Consider the following 27,223-nt stretch of genomic DNA (forward strand, 5'->3'; position numbering starts at 1 on the left):
GTAGGCATGGATGGCTGGTTAATGTATTTACCTATCTAATTGGACTGTATATGAAGAAAGGGTGACATCATCCACCAAGGAGTCCAGTATTTTCGTCAGGCACGTAAACTTGGTGATGAATGACATTTTGGCCTTGGTATTTGGTTGTTGTTTGGGCCACGATCAGATTATATGTTTGGTTGGCAAGATTGTTGGGATGACATGGGGTAATGTTTAGTTGAGGGTCGCGAGGTGGTTTGTCGCAATAGTGTGGTGTCACTGATGGTTCATGAGAAACAAAGACAACCACAATCGAAGAGGAGTGGTTCCCATATGTGGTTTGATGGGGTTGCTCTAGTTGAAGAATGTTGTAAGTTGTATCCCATATCGGAAGGCTTTGGTTGATAAATGACACAACGATGTCGAATTCGGTGTGGACTGCATACATGTTAAAAAAATGAGGTGTTGTTCGTTCATGATGTTGTTGATATTGTTCAATTGACCAACAAGCTCCTTGAGTTATAACAATAAGCATCGAGAGATGGCATGACTTTAAGAGTAAGGTTCATGAACTAGTGCTCTAAATCGGGTGTGTGAGAGCCTTTGTTGTTCATGAAGAATTAAAAACGCTCTTGATGCGGGACATGCTTCAAAGGAGGTTGATTCAGAATCAAGTACACATACCAAAAGTTCATCTAAGAGGGTTTCATTGATCCACTAGAGACCGATATCATAAGTCTTCAACAAGACTCGAGAATACAAATCGATGGACTCATGTGGTTTGGTATTGTCGATAAGGACAAGAACTTTGTAACCCCGCACATGGAGTTGAACAAATTTAACAAGAACTTTATAACCCCACACACGAAGTTGAAAAACTTTAACCCATGATGAATAATCACACTTGTGTCGTCGATGATTCATAACTTGTTCAGGATATTCGTTACAATGTTGACCAAAATGAAGTGCATTTTTATAGGAGTATAGTGGATATGGGAGGTGGCAAAGTCGTGATCCGTAACGACGTGGGTACGTACAACGGTGTAACAACCTGATATTTTAGGTCAATGTAATGACTAAAAGTCAAATATGGTAATTCCTTGGTGAATTAATAAATATAACATCAAAAATGAAATGTTCAAAAATCTCACTTTGAGTGTACTAGGTGGTAGATATCGTAATAAGGTTTCCAAAAATATAAAGAACACTAAAATCCGAATTATAACGAAGAAGTTATGACCAATTTAAGATTAGTAGCAAATCCGGTAAAACACTGTTAAGCATAAAATGAGAAATTTCAATAAAATACTTTTCAACCTTAGGTGTCTAAATGAAAGTCGTAGATATCCCAAAACCGTAAACATACACAAAAAGAACGCCCAAATCTTACTTCATATGAGGAAGTTATGATTTTTCGAAGTTTCGTACATAGTAGTAGACAGCTAAAAACTCGAAATAGAGATCGAGCGACTTTCTGCTAACATGACCTAAATGAGAATCGAAGATCTCATCAATGGTATTACAACGGTAAAAATTCTGACGAAAACGGACATCGGATGAAGAAGTTATGGATTTTTAACGGACTTTTCATGTCCCGACCTATTAAAAATGTAATATTAAAAATAAAGTCAAAATTAGCCAACAAAGTCTAAACGAGAGTTGTAGAGCATAATCTCACCTACGTGTACATATAAAGAACATCAAAATCGGAGCTCGTATGCGAGAGATATGAATTTCTGAAGTTCGAGACACGGAAATCGAAGCTGTCAGACAGCTCACGACGTGAGCCTGTGACTGATGGGTTCCAGAGCTGACAGCAGGTGTCTCGTCCATGGAAGAGGATAAGGGTCGACCTCACGACGTGAGCAACTCAATTCTCACGTCGTGAAACCCCAAAAGTTGGCCTATAAATAAAACTCAAGGGTGTTTCGAGTTTAGTTGTTCACTTCTTCCCTTTCTCGTGCCTATGCTCTACGTTTAACCCCTCGAAGCCATCCCGAAGCCCCGATTTTCATATTTAAGTTCTGAAGGAAGTTTTACGCTTCCGAGAATCCCGAGAATCAGCTTTCTCTAGTCGAAGTTATGCTCGACTTTTGTCTCACCTTCTTCAAACTACCAACTGAGTTCATACCCCCATTTCTACGCTTTTAACTGATTTTAAATTCTTTTGAACACTTTACCGGGGGGGGGGGGGGGGATACAAGTAAACACACGGTCAATCCCGTGTGAAAACATCAATCTTTTGTTATACATTTTGTCACACCCCCGAACCAGACGACGAAAACATCCGGGGGCTTGATGTGACTTTCAACATTGTAGTATCATTACAGAGTATATAATTGAAACATAACATCATCATCACACATGTAATATAACAACATTCATTGTTTACATCGAGTATTGTATTTGAATATTACATGCCAAAATAGTCAGAGTATGATGAAACAAAATATAACACAATATCCACTAGTTTGTTTCGTTCATCCTGTTTCAACGGTTTCCTGAGAATACAAGTTAATTTAAAAAGGTCAACATAAAAATGTTGGTGAGTTCATAAGCATGTTTGTGAAAATGATTTGTATAACTTTGAAACCACCAGAAAATCCTATATTTTCTGAAAACTGTTTAGTATGTTTGTGTCAGATCTTGTATTAAAGCATGTATGTTATTATTTATTTGACTAAAAGGGCAAAGAGAATGTAGAGAGAATGTAAAGAGCATGTATAGAGAATGTTCCCATACAACCCGATGTTGTCTGTAAAAGAGAAAGCTACCATACCAACCAGTGAGAGTTTGTTTCCAAGTAATCCAAAAGAAAAGAGAATGGTCTTCCGTAAACTTCATAATGTTAAATCCTCTAAGTGAGCTGTCATAACCATACTAAATAAAGACAATTTTGCCTGTCTTGGCGTTGTTGGACGCCGGTTTTGATTATAAGGTTTTCGTCACCCTAGACTGAGTTAGTTTAACTGTAGCGAACAACTCATGTGTGGGGTGTCATCCCCGTATAGATCTATACACAAATCCCCGCTCTCCCTCCAAGAGACTCTTGTTATAACTACACGCTACGATCGTACACTTAATAGGTGTCAACTAACAAAACTCACTAGATCCTTAATCAAATTTACGCGAAGAAAGGTATAATCTCATTCCAGACCCAATGAACCATGTAAGTGAACCACTAAGGCATCGCTAAACATGTAAATCATTTCAAGGCCCAATTGGAATGAGATTATGTAACATGGGACTGAAATATATATATATATATATATATATATATATATATATATATATATATATATATATATATATATATATATATATGAAAGGACAACTAAGGCCCATTTCACATTTAAGGTATTTACAGGCCCAAATAACACACAAATAGTATCCAAGGTCCGTCGCACATGTTAATGGGTCAATGAGGCCCAATAAACATATAAATAGTATACATGACCTATCACACATAAAAATGGGCCACTAAGGCCCAATAACCTAGAAAATGATCAAATTAATCCGTTTGTTAGTTTATCGTTGGTTTCGGTTCAAGTATTCACTAAAATAGCATAAAAGCCCAGTTCTTGTAAAAATGACGTTCTTGGCCCAATAAGCCAAAATTTTACAATTAAGGCCCAATTTTTGTAAGAATAACACTTTAGTCTCTATTTTGTTCAAAACTTGTGTTAATGACTAGTTTGTGGTAAAAATAACATTTTAAACCCATTTTTGTCAAAAATATCATTTTTGGCTTGATTTTTGTGGAAATACACATTTTTCTGGTTTTGGGCTTTTCCGACCTAGTTTTTGGAAAATTTGTAGAAAAATAATTGTAAGTCGAAATTTGGATCTGTAAATTCTGGAAGTTTGGAAATTTTGTCTACTTTGTTCACAATTTTTCACATAATTTTTAATGGCTTCTAACAAGTGTGAAATTGCTCACCTTCACAGGCTGGTCCGAAATTCTTTCAAATCTGATAGGCAGTTTTGTAAAATTCGCCAAAAATTGTAGAAAAATCGTATGAAAACATGAGAGTATTCATTTTAAAGGTATAAACCTGAACTTCTTGCATATAAAACAGTTTTGAAAAATATTATCATTTAGATGGTCAAAACAGTTCGATATTGGACCAAAATTCTCCTGTGAAAGGCTGATTTTTGAGTTTGGTTTATAGATCTTGGAACACAACACTCATTTTTACTATTTGAAGTGTATAATTCCCAGATCTACTAGTTTACATGTATTATATGTGATAGCACATACTTTTCTCAAGGTTTTCATATAGATCTAAGTGATAAACTTCATGTTCTTAACATATTCTTAGGTTTATGAAGTAAACAACACATAACCACCAAATAAATCATGAAAAACACACATATTCATGCATACACACATAGATCTACACAACACAACTTGTATTCTCCCCCAAAACAAAGTAAAAATCGAAAATAGGGGGTATGAACTCACCTTTGATGTTTCGATTTTGAAGAAGAAATATGAGAAGATGATGTTGTTTTCGGCCTAGCTTGTTTCTTTGATAGGATCTTCGAATTCTAGGAAGTTTTAGAGTATGATTCATGAAAACAAGGTGGTAAGAGAAGTGATTTGAGTTTCGAAATGAAATAAATCAACTTAGGTTTGTAATATCTTACCAAGGACAATTATCTTGGTGAATAATCCTCTTGGAAGCACTCTAGATCTTCGAAATTTTTGGAGGAGGAAGGAGGTGTTCTAGAGAGATTTTCTTAAGATATTTTGAAGGAAATGAGATGGTGAGAAGGTGTTTTGGCCGAAAATAAGAAGAGAGGGGGGGGGGGAATGGAATTTTTTCATGATGGATAATGAGTTTCTTGATACATGTGATTTATCTAGTTGTTTGCTAGATAATAATGTGTTGTCATCATCTTATTTCATCATCCATTCATTGTTTTTATTATTATTATCGTTATATATATATATATATATATATATATATATATATATATATATATATATATCTGTGTGTGTGTGTGTTGGGCCGAAAGGGAGAAGGAAAAGAAGTGAATTGGGCCTTAAATGTTCGATTCCGATTATATGAGGCCCAATTTAATGGTTTTCAGCCCATTGGGCCTTTAGGGTAGTTCACAGCCCAAATGTTATAAAAGAATGGGTTTTATGGTCCATTAAGGTTAATTGGAGTTGTTATGGCCCAATAGGCCCATTAAAGGTAAACAAATTTATTTTAGGCCCATTATGGCCCAAAATGTAAAGTTTCATGAAGTTGGATCCACCTAGAGCCCATTTAGGGTTCCTAGGCCCAAGATGGTGAAGTTGGAGATTTATTGGTCCGTTAGACCCAATAAGAGAACCCTAGTCCATAATGAACTTGAGTCGGGATTTCTAGGGTTTCCAACCCGTATTTGAACATATGAGATGTATTTGAACGAGAATAGAGTATAGTATTCACTTAGATTACAAGTTATTACACTAGGTGAACGATTGCAAGAGAGTAGAATTTCCTAGCAAAAATGCTAGTTTTCACACATTTCATGTCGTTTTTACAACTATTATATGATCATGTTAAAATGCAAACATCTTACACCATTTTACCCTCTCAGGATGAAACATAATTTTAAATATTATAAGTTTTACTTATATGTATGCATCATATCAAGGGTAACCCTTTTTACTATAACATTCACAAACATGCAAGAACATACACATCATTATCATGCCTTTGTTAATATCGATTAAAAGGATAATCATTTCAGAAACAAGTGCATTCATTTTAATACGGGACTTAATTGAGAACTCGTGAGCCATTAATCTTCAATATACCTTTTAAGGTACCGCTAGAAGTCCTGTTTATAACCAGAATCTCCCGTCCGGAGAACGTGACAAATGTGTATAGATCTATACGGGACTAATAATCCCGCGCCCTGACTGTTAGCTACAGTCCCCGGGGTGACAAGTATCATCTCATTTCGACGCCTGAAGAACGTCGCTATAGGCAAATTATGATAGTACGGTTATAAAACTCACTGGATAGACAATTATTATGGTATTACGTTTTCATGGGAAAAGTAACAAATACAGTTCTTTTCACATTCAAATACAAATCTTCTTATAGTCTTGTTTTATAATAAGACTATACATCATTCTTTTGAGCATGTCATAGTTGCTTACAGATTACGGTCTTGGACATTTGAGACTGCATTTCACATTTAGGAAGATATAGGATTTTCCTGGTTCAAATACATACAATTTATACAACAAACACTCATACTCATTTCATACACTCATAAGAAAATATCAGATTTTCTGGCAAACGAATGTGAACTTTCGAATGGCATACATTTTCTCAAAACACTACTTATGAACTCACCAACTTAATTGTTAACACTTTTTCTTGAAATAACTTGTATTCTCAGGAAACCGCTAATCATGGTTAGCAACTACTTTTGGGGATTTACGCTCTGGCGTTAACATCATCTTTTGGAATTCATCATGTTGTATTTGACTTTTAAACATGTAATAGATACAATCATGTAAACTTTTCAAATATATGCTATGGTGGTGTGTACTTTCTTTACTATTCAATTGTTATGATATTGAATATGACGTCCTCCGCCCCCGAATGTTTCCGCCGTTCTGGTTTGGGGGTGTGACAGATTGGTATCAGAGCATTGTTTATAGTGAACTAAGTATATCCAAACCATTTTTTTGATATACAACTATAAATGCAACTGGGCAAAAACACTCTGAGTGAGAGTTATACGTTAAAAAAAATTATAAAGTATACATGCATACATTATATAACAGGGTCAGTATCATGATGAAAACAATATATAAGTATTATAGATGAGTTGTGCACTACAGTGATTCCTTGAGATATGTAATCGGAACTGGGATGAATATAGCCTAATCAACTATATTTGTCCGAGAGCCGACCAACATATGCCAGGGGATAGCTACAGTGGACAACAAGTCTAAAACTTACCAAACTTAAAAACCTTAGCATCAAACATAACATTTAGAATACTATAGGAGTATTTTATGCATACAATAATTTGACTTTGATGATTCAATCTCATGTGCTTTAGTTCTAGACAATTCTCATATCCCTGTTCTCGTACAGACGCAATGGCTGGATTCCATCTACCAGGGGACCCCTACTACCCAAATCAAGGCAACGGAGGGTGGGTAGAGGATGGCCCAGAAGAGGAGGAAGAAGAAGGCTTGGATGGAACAGACTCAGAGCTAGAGGTAATCAACCCACAAACCGTCTGATCTCCTGCTGTTAGTAATGGTTTTCAAGGACCAACTCCCGTTTGGGGAAGTCACATTCACCATTGGAGTCAACAACAAGGATTACGTCCTCCATATGGGATGTGTTGGGACTTCTACAACGTTATCAATGGAAGTTCAGCTGACCGGGCACTCCCAATCATTGTGGGCAAGCTAGCTAACCAGGCCTACCAATCCAAAGAGTCTCAGCGAACCGGATTCGTGAAGTCAACGTAGACGTGCAAGATCACGCTACTGACATTCGTCGTCTAGACAGATTGCAGGAAAATGCCCAACTCCACACCGGCACACTCCAGGATCAAATGAATACAGCCCTCGCCGAGGTAAGAGAAATGAGGGAGCAGCAAGCCATCTTTGAAAGGCGTCTAATGGGAACCAAGCAATTAGATGCGGAGTCTAGCTCTAAGCGCAACCTGCATTGCAAGTAGTACTTGCCCAACTCCCAAAATTTTGTTATAGAATAGGATCTCGGCTAAAAGTCTTACTTTACTCTAACTTTTATAATCGGGGACCTTTAGAAAGGTCAAAATTTTCCGGATTTCAGAATGTAACCCAATATCATTATATACTTATAAAGCTAGCATTTTTCCTTTCACCACATTCATTTGAAACTCCCATGACTTTTCAATTTCTTTCAAATAATGATTATAAGTTGGTTAATAGGGTTAAATAAATATAAAACTTAAAGTGTAATAATATATAAAGTAAATTTTAATCTTAAAAGAATATATTTTCTTCTACTTATAAAGTTGTGTTTTTAAGTTTTAACATATTATACTTAATTTATTAGGCCTAATGTGTTGTTGTATGTAAACCATTATCATTTTAAAGCTACAACTTTTGAACAATTTGTATAAAATACTTAAATTGTTAATTTAAATATAACCTTACAGGATCAACTTAAATATAAATTTTAGTTCAACTTAAACAACCTAGAGAATATTTTGTAAATAATTAAAAATGATAAATTGTAGTGTCTTTCTAATAATGATTATACGCTGATTAATAATGTTAAATAAGTATCAAACCTAAAGTGTAATCATAAATAAACTAAATTTCAATATTAAAATAATATTTTTACTTCTACTTATAAAGTTATGTCTTTAACTTTTAACATATTATACTTATTTATTAGATTTAATATGTTGTTGTATGTAAACCATTATCAATTTAAAGTTACAACTTTTGAACAGTTTTGGACAAAATACTTAAATTGTTAATTTAAATATAACATTACAGGATCAACTTCAATATAAATTTCAGTTCCACTTAAAAACCCAAAGAATATTTTGTGAATAGTTAAAAATGATAAATTGTAGTGCTAAATGCAAAAACTAAATTGTAATATCAATTTAACTAAAATATTTCCTAAAGATATTTTTATAATCGTTAAAAGTTTTCAAATAATTAGCTTAAAATAACTTACAATAACAATAGTTAAAAATAACCCTATATAAATGATTATATTGTTACCTTTAAAATCAAAAAAATGTTTGATGTTTTAAATAATTGCAATGATAGAAATTAAAATGTTAAGCAAATAAATTTTAAAAAATTAATTAATAATAACTACAACTATAAATAACATTGAACTATATATTATATTTTATTTTATTCATGAGTAACCCGCGAGTTACATGAATGGTCCCTATGGTTTAGAGTTACTTATGTGTTTGGTTCCTGACTTATTTTTTTTTAACTCGGAAGGTCCCTACTATTTATTTTTGTTACGCACTTGGTCCATGTCTTACCTAAAAAGACTATTTTTCCCTTGATTTTCTAATTTATTTAAATAAACACACCCCCAACCCCACTCATTCACCTTACCTTACCTACCACACAATTTTTCCCAATTTAAATAATAGTCTTTTTAGGTAAGACAGAGACTAAATGCGTAACAAAAACAAACAGTAGGGACAAAGCGCGTAACAAAAACAAATAATAGGGACCTTCCGAGTTAAAAAATAAGTTAGGGACCAAGCGCGCAAATCACCCCAAACCATAGGGACCATTCGTGTAATTTACTCTTCAAAATAATCAATATATTATATCTCCTTAGTATACCAATTATTATATCAAATTTAACAATAACATTATTGTTATATTTAAAAAAACATGTACAGATTTCACTTATATAGATGCTTATGCACAACGCGCGGGCATTCGCCTAGTATGTTTAATATAATGAAGTGATTCTTTTGTGTGTTAATTCCTTGCATACCACTCGAATTCATAAGTTTATCTATAAACTCTTATTATGAATCAAACTCGAAAACCTTGTTTAGGTCGAACCTAATTCATGAAAATATTGAAAATAGCTAACTCATTAACACACGACTTTCAATCATTTGAGACTTATTGTCTTTCATTATTTCTTTGACAGCACGATGCCTCCCCGTAGGTCAGCTCGCAAAAACACAACACCAACACCGCCACCACCACCCCCAACTTATGATCCAACTATGGTGCAGGTTGCTATCACCGCAGCGGTAGCAGCTGCGCTATCCTAGATAAACTTTAACAGCAATGGAGGGGCCGGTAGTAGTACAAATCATCAGAACCATGGCACCGGTCATGGTCATATCAGAGAATGCACCTACAAGGAGTTTTCAAATGCGAAGCTGAAAATGTTCAATGGCACTGGAGGAGTCATTGCACTTATGCAACGGTTCGAAAAGACCGAGATGGTCTTTGAAATCTGTTCATGCCAAGAAACAAGTAAGGCCAAGTTTGTTGCTTGTACCTTCACAGACCGAGCCCTCACATAGTGGAAGGGCCATGTGAAATCTGTATCCCTTCTAGTCGCCAACGCCACGAGATGGGAGGACTTAAAGGTCCTACTGTTAGAAGAATACTGCCCGAGGGGTGAAATTTAAAAACTGGAGCAGGAACTATGGAACTTGAAAATGGTTGGTTCTGACCTAGCTGCCTATACGACCAGGTTCAGTGATTTGTCAGCCCTATGCCCGGAATTTAGGATAATCCAAATCCCTAAAATTTAGGATCTTATCTTGGGGAGGAGGCAAATTTCGAAAATCAAGGGATTAAAACAAACCCTAGATTTCGAAATTTAAGGGTTTAAGGAAAGGATTTGAAGATTTTATTCAAACTCTTGCAAATTAGGGTTTGCAAACCCTAATCTCGAAAAACCCTAGCCTCCTAGGGTTTATTGGCAATAAACCCTAATGTGTCAAGTTCATACAATTGAATAAACTAATTGAAAACAAGTTAACCAAAGGCTCTGATACCACTGATGAGTTTTATACAAACAATCCTATGTGTACATGCAACCCTAACATTGGATCTATGTTTTCACTATTAGATACACAACATTATGAACACATAATAAAACCCTAATTCTAGCATATAAGTAATCATATTAACATAAGAATAGGTTTATAATCTTACCTTGATTGTTATGTAGCAATAACAATCCCAAATCTCCTTGTATTGACTTTGGAAGGCTTAGAGTCACAAGTGTCACTCCTCTAATGGTTCACAAACACCAAGAGCAAATGGAGAAGGTATAAAGAGAGAGGAGATGTATAATAATTCGTCGCTAAGATGCCTTGGGAAGGTCTGGACGAATTATGAGCCAAAGGGGTGTTTATATATAGGTGTAGAGATAGGATTTCAGTCCTTATCCTTATCTAGTTGCTTGCCCACCAAGCAACCCATAAGATAAGCCTTGAATCCTTATCATGGTCGAATTCTAAGGCCTTATCACCTCAAATTCGTCCAACCTATCCTTAGGATAATCCTTACCCTATTTTGTAACTATCACATAATTACAATTCAGCCCCTCTAGTTTAATTAATTACATTTGATCACAAAATTAATTCTTAATTAATTATTGACCAATATTAATTAAACAAATATGATTTCTCCTTTAATATATTATTCTTATAACATATTAATAAATCATAATAACCTCTCTCTCTATTTATTTCTCCAATCAAGTTGCTTTGGTGAAGGCAACCCAAAAGGACCATGCACCATCGGGTCAAGTACATACCAAAATAGTTATGGACTTAGACACTAATCCAACACTTTCCCCACTTCTTTCTCTCTCTACACTCTCTCTCTCTCTCTAGCCTACCTTAAGCCCCCTAAAGCCTAGGTAAACCCCCTAGCACCCGAAGGAAGCCCCGAGGCTCCGGAAGCCCCGAGAAAAGAGCCTTTCGGCTCGGGAACGCTGCTCCAGCGAAGCCCGGTTTTCGAGAAAACCCGCTGTAAGTGAGCTGTACCTATCCTATCTTTAGTATAACTTATGTTTCAATATAGTATTGTTATTAGGACCTTATAAGGAGTATTTGAGCTATTATTATGGGTTATATAAGTATCGTTTAACGCTTATATAATAATAATAATAGCTAGACTATTAAATTAGTCTCGTCAAACGTTAGACTAAACTCTAATGGTAATGATACTAGGTTTCGTCAAGGGATAATTGTTTTAAGAGTAACGAAGTGCTGTCCGAGTGCCGAGTCACCACCTTCTCAGGTGAGTGCATGGTCCCTTTCATCTTACACATAGATATGAAGTATTTTACATAAATTACGTGCTATGTGTGCATATTATCTGAATACTTGTTGTCTATGCTGGATGAATGATTTTATACATGTTTTAAATGATTTAAACTGTATATTTATTTTATATCTACAAATATGTTGGGATAAAACATGGGTAGATGAAATAGTTGGTGTGTGATGAAATAAAATAATGAAAGATAGGTGATGATAGGAAGGTGATGATAATTAGGTGAGGATAGATAGGTGATGATGAATCGGTGATGTAGGATACTACAACCTTGTCCGAAAATTTGGAGATGTAGTCATCTACCAGAGTATAGATGGTGACCATGGACTATTCTAGACAACCCCGTGGAAACACTAGCAGGCTCATAACCTGTAGGTGATGAATTACGAGTTCAGACAATGTTGTAACTACGTATTCATGCGATGATACCCTAACCCTTGTTGGGCACGTATTGAGGGAGTAATCCCTGAATCAATATTGTCTATGTGATGTAGGTGATGATCCTTAGGGAGAGTCCTTTGGAACAAACATATAAGGAAATGCGATGTAAGGAGATGAGAGGTAAATATGATGTAGGAGACGACCCTTAGGATAAATCCCTAGGGAAAGTGCTTAGGAATAAAGAAGATAATGGGGATGAATAATTGGGTTAATTGTTTGATGATTAAACATAATAATTATATTATTGTGGGCTGAAAACCCTATGTACTCACCAAGTTTCCCAACCCGACCCACTCAGTTTATTTATATCATAGGTGTTGTTATGAAGTTACATTACATTGAGAGATTAAGGAGATATAGATCACTAGTGTAAATGAATGTAAGTTCTGTTTATGCTTTTGTTTCTGTATTGACGATGACATCCCAAATGTTTTAAAATGAATAAAAATACATTTCTTCGAAAATGATTTGATAATGAAATTATCATGTTTTTATGGGAACAAATTCCGCAACATTTTTATTAAAAGATGTACTCTGATTTTTATAAAGCATAAACAAAAAATCGGTCTTTTCTGGCCGTGAAAATGGGGATGTCACACTACCCGAAAGCAAACAATGGGAATATTGGTGGAAGTGGCCGAGTATTCGCAATGGGCCAGGAGGAAGCCGTTGCAGAACCCACTGTTGTTATGGGTACGTTTCTCCTCGATAACTCATATGCATGCATGTTATTTGATAGTGGAGCGGATAGGAGTTTGTGAGTCATAGTTTTAAAAACCTACTCAAACAAATCCCACAATCATTAAGTGAAACCTTTATAGTAAAAATGGCTAACGGGAAAACAGAAAGCGCTAAGGAAATATACTTAAACTGTACCCTCTCACTAAACAATAAATCCTTTCCAATCAACCTCATGCCAGTCTCAATAAAAAGTTTTGACGTCATCATAGGAATGGATTGGCTAAGTTCTCATCGTGCAGACATTTTATGTTAAGATATGGCTGTTTGCCTTAATCTGTCAAATGACGAATCCCTCGTTATTTATGGCGACAAACCTAGCACCCCTCTTCGTATCATCTCTTGTATCAAGGCTCAAAAATATCTGCGCAAGGAATGCCACGCGTTCTTGGCACATGTTGTGGATGTGAAACGAGGAGTAGAAGACATCAAGAGCGTGCCTGACGTATGTGACTTTCCCGATGTCTTCCCTGAAGATCTTCCAGGAATACCTCCTGAAAGAAAAGTCGAATTCAAAATTGAGCTAATTCCCGGAGCCACTCCTGTAGCCAAGGCACCGTATCGTTTAGCCCCAACAGAAATGCAAGAACTATTTAGCCAACTGAACGAGCTGCTCATCAAAGGATTCATCTGGCCAAGTTTCTCGCCTTGGCGAGCACCAGTGCTTTTTGTGAAAAAGAAAGACGGATCGTTCAGAATGTGCATCGACTACCGAGAACTCAACAAACTTACCCTTAAGAATCGGTACCCCTACCACGAATAGACGATTTGTTCGATCAGCTCCGAAGAGCAAACTACTTTTCCAAGATCGATATAAGATCAGGATATCACCAACTGAGAGTCCTAGAGAGCGATGTTCCTAAGACGGCCTTCCGAACCAGATACAGTCACTACGAATTCGTAGTGATGCCGTTCGGACTGACCAATGCACCCGCGCGTGTTCATGAACTTAATGAATCGGGTATGTCGTTCGTTCGTGGACAAATTTGTGATAGTATTCATAGATGACATACTCATCTATTCAAAAAGTAAAGAAGAACATGGTCAACATCTGAGACAAGTCTTAGAGACACTAAGAACTGAGAAGCTTTACGCGAAATTCTGAAAATGCGAGTTTTGGATTAGGAAGGTGGACTTCATAGGGCACGTGGTCAACGAAGAGGGAATCTACGTGGACCCTTCTAAGATCAAGGCTATCAAGAATTGGTCTGCGCCAACAACGCCAACTGAAATTCGCCAATTTCTAGGCCTTGCTTGCTATTACCGCATGTTTATACAGAACTTCTCCAGCATTGCAAAACCTCTCACCTCCCTAACTCAGAAGGGTGTAACCTACAACTGGGGGGAGAAGCAAAATACTGCATTCCAAACCTTGAAGCAAGCCCTGTGCAGTGCACCCATTTTGTCTCTTCCATAGGGGACAGAAGACTTTGTAGTGTACTGCGATGCATCCAAGCAAGGGTTGGGTTGTGTACTAATGCAGCGAGGAAATGTTATTACGTACACCTCACGACAACTAAAAACGCATGAGGTCAACTACACCACTCACGACTTAGAACTTGGAGCAGTGGTTTTCGCCCTAAAGATCTGGAGGCACTACCTATACGGTACGAAGTGCACCATTTTCACTATCACAAGAGCATCCAACACATATTCGATCAGAAGGAGCTCAACATGAGGCAAAGACGTTGGGTTGAGCTACTCAACGACTACAAATGTGAGATTTGTTATCATCCGGGAAAAGCCAATGTGGTGGCAGATTCCTTCAGTCGTAAGGAGTACTCGGGTCGAAGAGTGAAGTCATTAACCATGCCGATCCATTCACACCAGTCAACGCAAATTAAGAAAGCCCAACTGGAAGCCTTGAAATCCGAAAACCTGACAAGTGAAGCACTTAGAGGGATGGACAAGAATTTTGAGATCAAGGGTGACGGAGTTCGTTACCTCATGAACCGAATTTGGACACCGAAATTCGGTGGGTTCAGAGAGATAGTTATGAACGAAGCACACAAGACCCGATACTACATGCACCCAGGTTCAGATAAGATGTATCTGGATCTCAAACAACTCTACTGGTGGCCAAACATGAAAGCAAGAATTTCTACCTATGTGAGCAAGTGCTTGACTTATGCCAAGATCAAAGTAGAACACCAGAAGCCCTCATGTCTACTCCATCAGCCCGAGATACCTGAGTGGAAGTGGGAGCAGATTTCCATGGACTTCATAACCAAACTACCCAAGACGCAGGGTGGTCACGATACCATTTGGGTGATCGTCGACATGTTAACCAAATCTGCCCACTTCTTGCCGATCAAGGAGACAGATAAGATGGAGAAATTAACAAGAACCTACATCCGAGAGATTGTGGAACTTCATTGAGTACCAATATCTATCATCTCATACAGAGACAGTAGATTCACTTCAAGGTTCTGGCAGACACTACAGAAAGCCTTGGGAGCTAGGCTAGATATGAGTACAACCTATCACCTACAGACTGACGGGCAGCGTGAGAGAACGATCCAAACACTAGAAGACATGTTACGATCATGTGTAACCGAATTTGGTAAAGTGTGGGACATCCACTTGCCGTTAGCCGAGTTCTCTTATAACAATAGTTATCACACTAGCATCAAGACTGCACCATTCGAAGCCCTTTACGGCCGCAAGTGCATATCACCTTTGTGTTAGGCGGAAGTGGGCGACACGCAGTTGGCAAAAGACCTAGTCCCTGATAGCACTCTCATTGGTACGGAAATCATTAGGGAGACGACTGAAAAGATCGTTCGAATTCGAGAGCGACTGAAAGCCTCAAGAGATAAACAAAAGAGCTACAAAACAAAAGACGAAAACCCTTAGAATATCAGGTTGGTGACTGCGTTGTACTGAAGGTTTCACCCTGGAAGGGCATGATACACTTTGGGAAGCGCGGAAAACTAAACCCAAGGTACATTGGACCCTTCGAAATTACTGCAAGGATTGGTCCAGTAGCTTAGAGACTCCAACTTCCAATCGAACTTAAAAAAGTACATCCGGTGTTTCGTGTCTAACTTGAAGAAGTGTCTATCCGAAGAAACTCTTGTAATTCCACTCAAGGAAATCGAGCTGAATGAAAATATTAACTTTGTGGAGGAACCCGTTGAGATCATGGATAGGGAAATCAAACGAACTAAACAGAGTTGCATACCAATAGTGAAGGTTCGCTGGAATGCAAAACGATGATCTGAATCCACTTGGGAGCGAGAAGATCAAATGCAACAAAAGTACCTGCATTTTTTCCCTAGTTCATAAACTTTTTCTTTGTAATTAATTTCGAGACGAAATTCCCTCTAACGGGGGGATGATGTAACAACCCGATATTTCAGGTCAATGTAATGACTAAAAGTCAAATATGGTAATTCCTTGGTGAATTAATAAATATAACATCAAAAATGAAATGTTCAAAAATCTCACTTTGAGTGTACTAGGTGGTAGATATCGTAATAAAGTTTCCAAAAATATAAAGAACACTAAAATCCGAGTTATAACGAAGAAGTTATGACCAATTTAAGATCCGCAGCAAAGCCAGTAAAACACTGTTAAGCATAAAACGAGAAATTTCAATAAAATACTTTTCAACCTTAGGTGTCTAAATGAAAGTCGTAGATATCCCAAAACCGTAAACATACATAAAAAGAACGCCAAAATCTGACTTCATATGAGGAAGTTATGATTTTTCGAAGTTTTAGACATAGCAGTAGACAACTAAAAATTCGAAATAGAGATCGAGCGGCTTTCTGCCAATATAACCTAAACGAGAATCGAAGATCTCATCAATGGTATTACAACTGTAAAAAGTATGACGAAAACGGACATCGGATGAAGAAGTTATGGATTTTTAACAGACTTTTCCTGTCCCAGCCTGTTAAAAATGTAATATTTAAAAATAAAGTCAAAATTAGCCAATGAAGTCTAAACGAGAGTTGTAGAGCATAATCTCACCTACGCGTGCATATAAAGAACGTCAAAATCGAAGCTCGTATGCGAGAGATATGAATTTCTGAAGTTCGAGACACGAAAATCGAAGCTGTCAGACAGCTCACGACGTGAGCCTGTGACTGATGGGTTCCAGAGCTGACAGCAGGCATCTCATGCATGGAAGAGGATAAGGGTCGACCTCATGATGTGAGCAACTCAATTCTTACGTCGTGAGACTCTAAAAGTTGGCCTATAAATAGAACTCAAGGGTGTTCCGAGTTTAGTTGCTCACTTCTTCCCTTTCTCGTGCCTATGCTCTGCGTTTAACCCCTCGAAGCCATCCCGAAGCCCCAGTTTTCATATTCAAATTCTGAAGGAAGTTTTACGCTCCCAAGATTCCCGAGAATCCCGAGAAATCAGCTTTCTCCAGTCGAAGTTCTGCTCGACTTTTGTCTCACCTTCTTCAAACTAACAAGTGAGTTCATACCCTCATTTCTACGCTTTTAACCGATTTTAAATTCTTTTGAACGCTTTACCCCCCCCCCCCCCCGGGGGGGGGGGGCATAGAAGTAAACACACGGTCAATCTCGTGTGAAAACATCAATCTTTTGTTATACATTTCATGTGGTTTTTACAACTATTATATGATCATGTTAACATGCAAACATCTTACACCACTTTACCCTCTCGGGATGAAACATAATTTTAAATATTATAAGTTTTACTTATATGTTTGCATCATATCAAGGGTAACCCTTTTTACTATAACATTCGTAAACATGCAAGAACATACAAATCATTATCATGCCTTTGTTAATATCGATTAAAAGGATAATCATTTCAGAAACAAGTGCATTCATTTTAATGCGGGACTTAATTGAGAATTCGTGAGCCATTAATCTTCAATATACCTTTTAAGGTACTGCTAGAAGTCATGTTTATAAACAGAATCTCCCATCTGGAAAACGTGACAAGTGTGTATAGATCTATACGGGACTAATGATCCCGCGCCCTGACTGTTAGCTACAGTCCCCGGGGTGACAAGTATCATCTCATTTCGACGCCTGAAGAACGTCGCTATAGGCAAATTATGATAGTACAGTTATAAAACTCACCAGATAGACACTTATTATGGTATTACGTTTTCACGGGAAAAGTAACAAATACAGTTCTTTTCACATTCAAATACAAATATTCTTATAGTTTTGTTTTATAATAAGACAATACATCATTCTTTTGAGCATGTCATAGTTGCTTACAGATTACGGTCCTGGACATTTGAGACTGCATTTCACATTTAGGAAAATATAGGATTTTCCTGGTTCAAATACATACAATTTATACAACAAACACTCATACTCATTTCATACACTCATAAGAAAATATCCTGGTTTAAATACATACAATTTATACAACAAACACTCATACTCATTTCATACACTCATAAGAAAATATCGGATTTTCTGGAAAACGAATGTGAACTTTCGAATGACATACATTTTCTCAAAACACTACTTATGAACTCACCAACTTAATTGTTGACACTTTTTCTTGAAATAACTTGTATTCTCAGGAAACCGCTAATCAATGTTAGCAACTACTTTTGGGGATTTACGCTCTAGCGTTAACATCATCTTTTGGAATTCATCATGCTGTATTTGACTTTTAAACACGTAATAGATACAATCATGTAAACTTTTCAAATATATGTTATGATGATGTGTACTTTATTTACTATTCAATTGTTATGATATTGAATATGACGTTCTCCGCCCCCGAATGTTTCCGCCGTTCTGGTTTGGGGGTGTGACAAACGGTGGCTATGAGAGTTAGTAACTGTTTTACTACGTGAAATACTAAATATTTTAAAAAATTATTAAACAATGAGGGATATAAAATAAGAAAAACTTTAGAAAAACCAACATATTTGCATCAACTTATTAAACATACAAATATATAATATTTTTTAGTACGTTAAAACATTTATATTTTCAAAATGTATAATTTAAAGCTTTGAACTCATGAAACCTTAGATCGCCACAAATTATGGGTAATCGATTCTCAAGGATTTGGTGTTAACAATCCATCACATTAAAAAATTTGAAAAATATAAATATTTTAAAACACTAGAAATATATATACTAAACTTTTTAATATTTGAATGAAAATAGATTGTGTTTTCTAGGTCTAAAAGTTTTAAATAAACTTCTAGAGAAAATATAGGGATTTTAGTATTATACTAAATAATAAATAATATAATAGTTTTTTTTTAAAAAAAAAAGATAGATAAAAATATGTTGGATACGAATAATTAAACGAAATAAGATTATATTTAGGACATGTTCGACAAAAACTAGTTGGTAGCGGGTTGTTGATAGCGTTTCGTTAAACGCTACGTGATGTACTTTTGAATTTGAAACGTCTTGTTTAAACTAAACTATAAAAACTTGTAGTGTAAAACGAGATTTTTTGTTTAAAACAGAACGTTTTGTCAAATGTTAGAAGATAAAAGCTCTCAAATGATCCGAAACATTCTGTATTAAACACGCCCATAGTCTAGATATCTATAGTTCTACACCTCGAACGATATTTAAATTGAGAATGATATATATAAGTCATGCAAATAGTTATCAAGTTCCAATATGTGTGATATGTATATTTTAATTTTAATTTCAAATATATAATTATTTTAGAGTATAATTCGAATGTATTACCGTACCAAATGATTAACTTGCTGACAATACTTGGATTAGGTTTTTGGACATCATCCCGGCTAGAACCTTAAGACTAACGAACCACTTCAAACTTCAAAGTCTTATTTATTATTATTATTATTATTATTATTATTATTATTATTATTATTATTTTCTTTTTGAATTTAGATAGTTTAATGTTCCACTTCCAACCCCACCCCCAACCATTGTCTTCCTCAAACACCCCCTTTCTGCCCCCTCCCTTTCTCTCTCTACATTTCCTTTTTGGGTTCTTGGGAGTTGGGACTGTAGAACCCTTCAATGGAGACTTGGAGATCAATGGCGCTCCTCTTCCTCTTCCTCCACCTTCTACCTTTAGCTGCCATGGCCGACAAAGGTCAACCCTTTCTCTCTTCATTCCTCTTCATATCTTTCATCTTTTTCTGCACATGTTATACTCTGTATGCATAGCTCACCAAATTTCACTTTGGAAATCTTAATTTTTGCATCTTTTAAGTAGTTTTGTTCCTAAAAAAACATTTTTTCACCTGCGTTTTTGCATTTTTTACGGTTTAATCCGAAGGTTGGGTGTTATTTGAGATGATTTAATTAGGGTTTATGGTGTAAATTGTGAAAGTTTGGACAAAAACATATAAACCCAGAAAGACATTGTGTTTTAGAAGCCATAAACCCTCCTTGTTCATATTCTGATTCTTCTCACTGCAAATGAGTAAAGTTTCTGGGTTTTTTCCACTGTTGAAGAGAGATGAATTTTATACTTCATAAATATCTTTCTGTTGAAATTTTATACTTTGTAACACCATTCAACTACAATGTCTTTTGAGTAGTTTTATTCTCAAAGAACAGTTTTTTCACATACCCTTTTGCATATTTGGTTTTGTTTTATAAGAGGTGTTTTAATTAGGGTTTATGAAGTAAAAAAATTGGGCAAAAACTCAAGTACTCAACCTATAGAAGTTTTGGTCATTGCAAATGAGTAAAGTTTTAGTTTTTACTGTTCTAGAAAAAAAGAAACTTAAAGGGTTTATTTGAATTTTATATTACCTTAACCTTCCCAGAATAGTACAACTCAAGTACAGCTTATTATTTTCTAAGAAACCAACAATTTACACTACGAAAATCATTTCTTTTTGAATCTTTTGAGTAGTTTTATACTAAAAAACAATCTTTTCACATACCCTTTTCTGTATTTTATAATCTTAGCCTAAAGTTTGTTTTTTTATTATAGATGTTTTAATTAGGGTTTATGGTGTCAAAGATTGGCCAAAACTCATGAACCCAGAAAGACATTGTGTTTATAAGCCATAAATCATCCTCATTCATATTTTTGCTTATTAAAAATGAGTAAATGTGTTGATTTTTCACTGTTCTAGAAACAAAAGTTCTGCTTTTCATATACTTTTTCTAACATTTACATTAACCGACCTTCCTGGAATACCACCATTGAGATACAACTCAGAGCATGCTTTATTTACTTATTTATTTATTTGTTTTTGCATAAATTATACCCTTTTGATTTTCCAAACATTAAAGTGGGAATAACAGGACTAACAAAGATTCCATTTTGGGTCCATCTAGATCAACTTTGAAGGGCACTATTGACATTTTATTCGGCTATACAGACATCATATATAAGTTAAATGTTACGCATTTTTCATTTTTTCTTCTAAAAATTTGTAAATCCCATCACTGATAAGATCAATTGTCATATTTGTTCCATATCTTTATAGTGATTTCTCCCAATTTTTATCATTAAATTGAGACACTAAAGTCAATGGTTGACTTTGTGTGAAATGTCTAAAATACCCTTAGTGCCTTTTGTTCCAGATGCTTTTGTAGGTTTCAACATAGGGACCGCCCTCTCCGACATGCCCAGCCCAACTCAGGTGGTGGCCCTTCTCAAGGCCCAAAAAATCTTCCACGTCAGACTCTACGACGCCGACCAAGCCATGCTCCTCGCCCTTTCCGGCACCGGAATCCGCGTTACCGTTTCCGTTCCAAACCAACAGCTCCTCGCAATCGGCCAATCCAATTCCACCGCCGCCAATTGGGTGGCTCGTAACATCCTCACCCACGTCCCCGCCACCAACATCACCGCCATCTCAGTCGGATCCGAAGTCCTCACCGCCATCCCCAACGCCGCCCCAGTACTCGTCTCCGCCCTAAAATACATCCACGCCGCCCTCGTCGCCGCCAGACTCGATTCCCATATCAAAGTCTCCACCGCCCATTCCTCCTCCATCATCCTTGATTCCTTTCCACCATCCCAAGCCTTCTTTAACCGAACATGGGACCCAGTAATGATTCCATTACTTGAATTCCTTCAATCCACGAAATCTTACCTCATGCTTAACGTCTATCCGTATTACGATTACATCCAATCCCGCGATGCCATTCCATTGGACTACGCCCTATTCCGCCCTCTCCCACCAAACAAAGAAGCAGTCGATTCCAACACCCTTTTACACTACACCAATGTATTCGATGCCATTGTCGACGCTGCTTATTTCTCAATGTCGTACTTAAACTTCACAAACATTCCGATTGTGGTAACGGAATCAGGATGGCCATCAAAAGGCGATTCCAACGAACCCGATGCCACTCTCGACAACGCCAACACATACAACAGTAATCTAATCAAACATGTTATAAACAACACCGGGACACCAAAACACCCAGGGGTAGCTGTCAGCACGTTCATCTACGAGCTTTATAATGAAGATGCAAGATCGGGGGTGGTTTCAGAGAAGAATTGGGGGCTTTTTGATGGAAATGGGAGGCCGATTTATGTGTTGCATTTGACTGGTTCAGGGACCATGTTGGCTAATGACACCACGAACCAGACTTACTGTGTGGCTAGAGATGGTGTTGATCGGAAGATGTTGCAGGCTGCATTGGATTGGGCTTGTGGACCGGGGAAAGTTGACTGTTCGGCTATGGTTCAGGGTGCACCATGTTATGAACCGGATACTGTTGCAGCTCATGCCACTTATGCTTTTGATGCTTATTATCATCGAATGGCTATGGCTGAAGGGACTTGTGATTTCAATGGTGTGGCTACTGTTACTACCACTGACCCAAGTAAGTAAAAGGTTCAATGGTTTATATGTGTAAAGAGTTGTACTCCGTGCTTTAAATGTTATACTTATGTTATCGAATTGTTTCACTTGTAGGTCATGGAAGTTGTATATTTCCTGGAAGGTAAATAAGTATTACAAAATGTCACACTTTTCATTGCAAAAAAAAAAAAAAACCATTGAAATTGTGAAATTAATGGTTTTTATGTTATTGTTTGTGTAGTCATGGGAGTAATGGGACATTCATAAACGGGACTTCTTTGGCTCCGTCTTCAAATTCGACTTCGGGTAGCTTGTCAACATTCAACGAGAGCAATTCGGTTTCTTTTATGAGACTTTTTGTGGTGTTACTTTTGAGCGGGGTATTTTTGTAAATTTGTCGAAAATATTCGGTTCTTGATTACCTCATTTTGTTCCTGCCCATGAAGCGGGAGGGTAAAAAGGTCACAATCAAAGTTTGTTTGAAGCTTGAAGGAATTGTTGGACTTAGGAGCGAGTTCGTTTGTTGATTGTAGAAACAAGCGAATCAAGATTTTTTCTTCATGATCTATCTATTCTTTGACTGAAAGTTGCAATTTTTGTCTCATTCACATCAGTCTTAGCGTAATGCACACACAAAATGCAGTGTTTGTAGGTACAAGTACTTGAAATGATTAAATTGATTTGTCATTCAAATTTCATCGATTGTCGAATAACAAGCCTCACATACAAAACCGGAGGAGTCGGGAAGAACACATTGCTTGTATGCATGTTTGTTACAATAAGGCTTATTACAAAAACCACATTTTGGTAGTTTAATCCAACAATCTAGACACAATGTATCTTCACAAGCGGCTTCACTATCATCTTCTTCCACACATTTTCCACACTCTTCGCACCTCAAAATGCAAAATTTACACCCTCGACATCCCCCGATTGTGTTTTTCCTCTCACATGTCTCCAAAGGGCAATCGAACACCATTCTCACTTCATCACATTTGGGACATATTCCCACATCTATGGAATCTTGTCTTGAAGTGTCCGGTTCGTTTGACTTTATCAACATACAAAGTGTTTGAAAGTGGTCTTTCGTGATGTTATAGATACCGTTTATCTTTAGGCTCTTTAAGGTTGCAACGTGTTGGTTTAACGTTGTCACTGCTTGGATAATCCCTTCGGGGGTTAAATTCGTGCATTGAGGTACATGTAGCTAAAAAAGGAAATATTGTTGTTATAAACACATATCCAAACACCCTCTAATTCACATAAAATTTCAAGATCAAGTAAAATCGTACCTTTTCGATATTGGGATTCATGGCTACTACTGTTTGAACACCATCGTTTGTAACTCTGTCACAGTTACTAAGAACCAATGTTCTAAGCCTACCCATTGCTTTTGAAGCAATCTTGACTAGAATTTCATCCGAAATCCGTGATCTTTGATGATTTTCATCCACTATGATGTTGAGCCATGGCAAAATATCATCTTTTAAAGCGTTGTTGAAGGATTTACATACTTGAGCCATGGCAAGAAGCTCAAAAAGTGGAAGATAGGGTAATACAAGGTATAAAGATTCATGGGGTTGTCCTGTGTTTGATGAATCTTGATTTATTTGATGTTGTTTGTGGTTTGTTTCATGTGAAATCTCCATATCCATAGCTCAAAAATGTTTTTTTTTTCTTCTTAACAAACTGGAACGGTTGTTCAAAAGGTATAAGGAGGAATTGTTTTTCAAGATAAGTAACATGTGGCCAAGATTTTGATAAATGTTCAAGAAATTGACATTGTACCCCTCCAAATTTTTGACATTGTACATCTAACCTTCAAGTTACCAAAACTTATCGTTCAAGTCCAATGTGTGTAATTTGACTTGGAATGCAAAATGTTGCTCAACCATCAAGCTTTGTTCGAGTAGCCATTAATAATTTAACTTAGTTCGATAAAAATAACTAGTTTCATGCTTCAAATCAGTAACCCGATCAACTAAAAACCCTAGTTTTCAAGAAGTAAGCACTTGATACAAAAGTTTGAAGAATAACATGAATCGACAAAAAAAGGTGATATGATTAACGTACAACACATACACAATTACGCTTAAAAAAGTAGACCAAAATACAAGTTTCATTCCTTTTTCCTAAGTTTTAATTTAACCAAAAGGACATTGAAGGCTATACTAAGAAAAGTCAGAAAATAGTGATTAGCGATGATGATCCATGGGCATGGGCATAGGGTCAACAGTGGTCTTGAAAAGAAGAACATAAACTTTGTTGATGGAAAAATACAAGAAACCTCCCAATGAATGCGTCACGTATGACCCAAAGCTGCTTCCCACAATGCAGTGCCATGCAGGCCCGTATGATGCGTCGAATTCCTATGATAACGACATATAACCATTTTTTTAAAAAAAAAAATCTCTATTCAATTTTATTATTATTATTTATTATTATTATAACACAAAAAATTTAACCACGAACAAGAGCTAATAACCATTGGTGTATATTAAATAAAAATAATGAATAATTAATATAGTGAAAATAATAAGTAATAGTAGTATTAGTTTAGATTACCTATTATAGATACATTAACACCTCTAGGAAATATAATCAAGACAAGTTTTTAAAATAAATGAAATTTCAAAAAGATAAAAACAGGAAAGTATTTTACTGTATTGCCCCTATAACTTGATGGGGACATGTCCATGGGAAGCTGCACACTGTCCAACATCACTTTGTCCAATCTAACCAAATTAATATCATAAACTTTTTATAACAACGACTAGAACTATTTAGAAGTTTTATGTGACATGTCAAAATGGAAATCTTTAAACATAAACGTATCATAAAAGTTGTCAAAATTTCTTTTTATGGAAAATACTCAACTAGAAATGAAATTTACGATGGTATTAACTTTGAATAAGCATTAAATATTCGTTTTAATTTATACATTTAGATAACATGTTTAATTTTAAGATATTAAAGAAATAAAGTCAATCAACATTCTCGATTATCAATTCATGTAAAAAGAGAGCAAAAGTAGTGATACTCTGTGAGTAGAATCTCACAAGACTACAAATAGTAGATGGGTATATGAACAAAATAATTCTGACACCATAAAAAACAATTTTGACTACCTGCTTTGGAATTTTTCTGTTTGTCCCTTCTTTTTCATTAAAGATACTGGAGATCATTATTATACTTTAAAAAGGTCAAATATTTTTCAAATATGCAGAAAACTTCAAATCTTAGCTTAAAAGTTTCTAAGAAAATTCTAGATTTGTGACACCTGAGCATTCACAGAAGACAAGTGATTGAGAATTAAAGAATCCCACACAAGAAACCATAAGAATTGGAAAAGGAATCCTGTTACTTGTTTCATATAATCAAGAACAATCAAACTACCAAAAGCATTTATAGACGAAATAAATTTGAAAAAGGTTTCTTGTTTTTCTTTTCATTTTGCATATTCAATATTTATATGACTTGAACCATTTAAAATAAAGTCTTGAAGGTTTCTCTTCTAATGTGAGGATACGTGGTTAACAATAAGAACTGTTTTGATTATTGCCATGGAGAAACATCCATAAACCTTCATGAAACATATTTAAGAATCTTTTTAATTAATGTACTTAGCTCTAATTAACCCAAAATCAAGAAAAAAAGATAGACCCATAATTTATTGTTATGCATTCTTGAAAATAAAGCGAAAAAAGAAAAGATTTTAGGAAGAGAATGTTACCTTCTTGAGGGCAAGGGCAAGGCGTTTGCTGTCAATCTTGATTCCATTTCCAGGAGACATGGAATCAAGATGATCTTTTGCACACTTAAAAGCTTTGTTTTGCAAAACCGTTGACATATCAGAAGCTTTGACTCTGATATTGAGTTGTTGATGGAGGTTTTGTTGATCGGTAGCTTTCTTCTTCTGTATTAAATTGCTCAAGAACTTGCTCCTTCTTTCTAGCTCTTTCTCTGCTTCCTCCATAGCCTCATCACTCGATTCTTGATTTCAAACTTGTTGAATTTTGTGGGGTTTTGAGTTGAAGAAATGGGGTTTTGGGGTTTGATTTGTTTGTTTTTCTTGTAATGAGTGAAAAGTGAAAAGCAATGTGAGTGATGAGGTGCGGTGATGGAGTGGGGTCAATTTAATTGATCCTCGGATTTGGTAAATAAATACAAATGTTTTCCCTCCTTTAAAAGTACTTTTAATTTAGGAAAACTTTTAAAAAACTAAATCTTTATTATCATGTAATACGTAAAACACCAAAAATTATAATAATAATAATAAATTAAATTAAATTGTTTTCCACATTCTCTTATTATAAATATTTCTACCAATTAAAATTACGACACTTATCATTATTTTATCATCTTATTTAATTTAATACAGTATCCCTAAAATACATTTAACCAAGTAATTGAAAAAAAAGATCACGTAATCGACATCTTCATCCCCATTATGTATCCAAGTCTTTCTTCTCATATGGTATGTTGGCCATCGCTACTTCAATCAACATCAGTGA

General features: G+C 35.9%; 3 protein-coding genes across 3 annotated transcripts; 1 reads left to right on the forward strand and 2 right to left on the reverse strand.

Annotated features, from left to right (window-relative positions):
- Nucleotides 1-19,854: 19,854 nt before the first annotated feature.
- Nucleotides 19,855-23,302, forward strand: LOC145101146 (glucan endo-1,3-beta-glucosidase 3-like). Its single transcript, XM_079038319.1, has 4 exons — nt 19,855-20,026; nt 21,478-22,731; nt 22,824-22,851; nt 22,951-23,302. The coding sequence occupies exons 1-4, from the start codon at nt 19,951-19,953 to the stop codon at nt 23,099-23,101; spliced, it is 1,509 nt and encodes a 502-aa protein (XP_078894445.1). The 5' UTR covers nt 19,855-19,950; the 3' UTR covers nt 23,102-23,302.
- A 66-nt stretch (nt 23,303-23,368) lies between these two features.
- On the reverse strand, nt 23,369-24,598 carry LOC145101147 (F-box protein SKIP28-like). Its single transcript, XM_079038320.1, has 2 exons — nt 24,002-24,598; nt 23,369-23,916 (listed from the first exon to the last, which is right to left on the reverse strand). The coding sequence occupies exons 1-2, from the start codon at nt 24,362-24,364 to the stop codon at nt 23,398-23,400; spliced, it is 882 nt and encodes a 293-aa protein (XP_078894446.1). The 5' UTR covers nt 24,365-24,598; the 3' UTR covers nt 23,369-23,397.
- A 135-nt stretch (nt 24,599-24,733) lies between these two features.
- Nucleotides 24,734-26,849, reverse strand: LOC145101148 (Dynein light chain type 1 family protein). The gene is made up of 2 exons (XM_079038322.1): nt 26,443-26,849; nt 24,734-25,078 (listed from the first exon to the last, which is right to left on the reverse strand). The coding sequence occupies exons 1-2, from the start codon at nt 26,683-26,685 to the stop codon at nt 24,905-24,907; spliced, it is 417 nt and encodes a 138-aa protein (XP_078894448.1). The 5' UTR covers nt 26,686-26,849; the 3' UTR covers nt 24,734-24,904.
- Between the last annotated feature and the right edge of the window lie 374 nt (nt 26,850-27,223).

This window comes from Lactuca serriola, chromosome 4 (genome assembly GCF_051521515.1).
Source record: "Lactuca serriola cultivar US96UC23 chromosome 4, Lser_US96UC23_V15, whole genome shotgun sequence".
Lineage (NCBI taxonomy): Eukaryota > Viridiplantae > Streptophyta > Magnoliopsida > Asterales > Asteraceae > Lactuca > Lactuca serriola.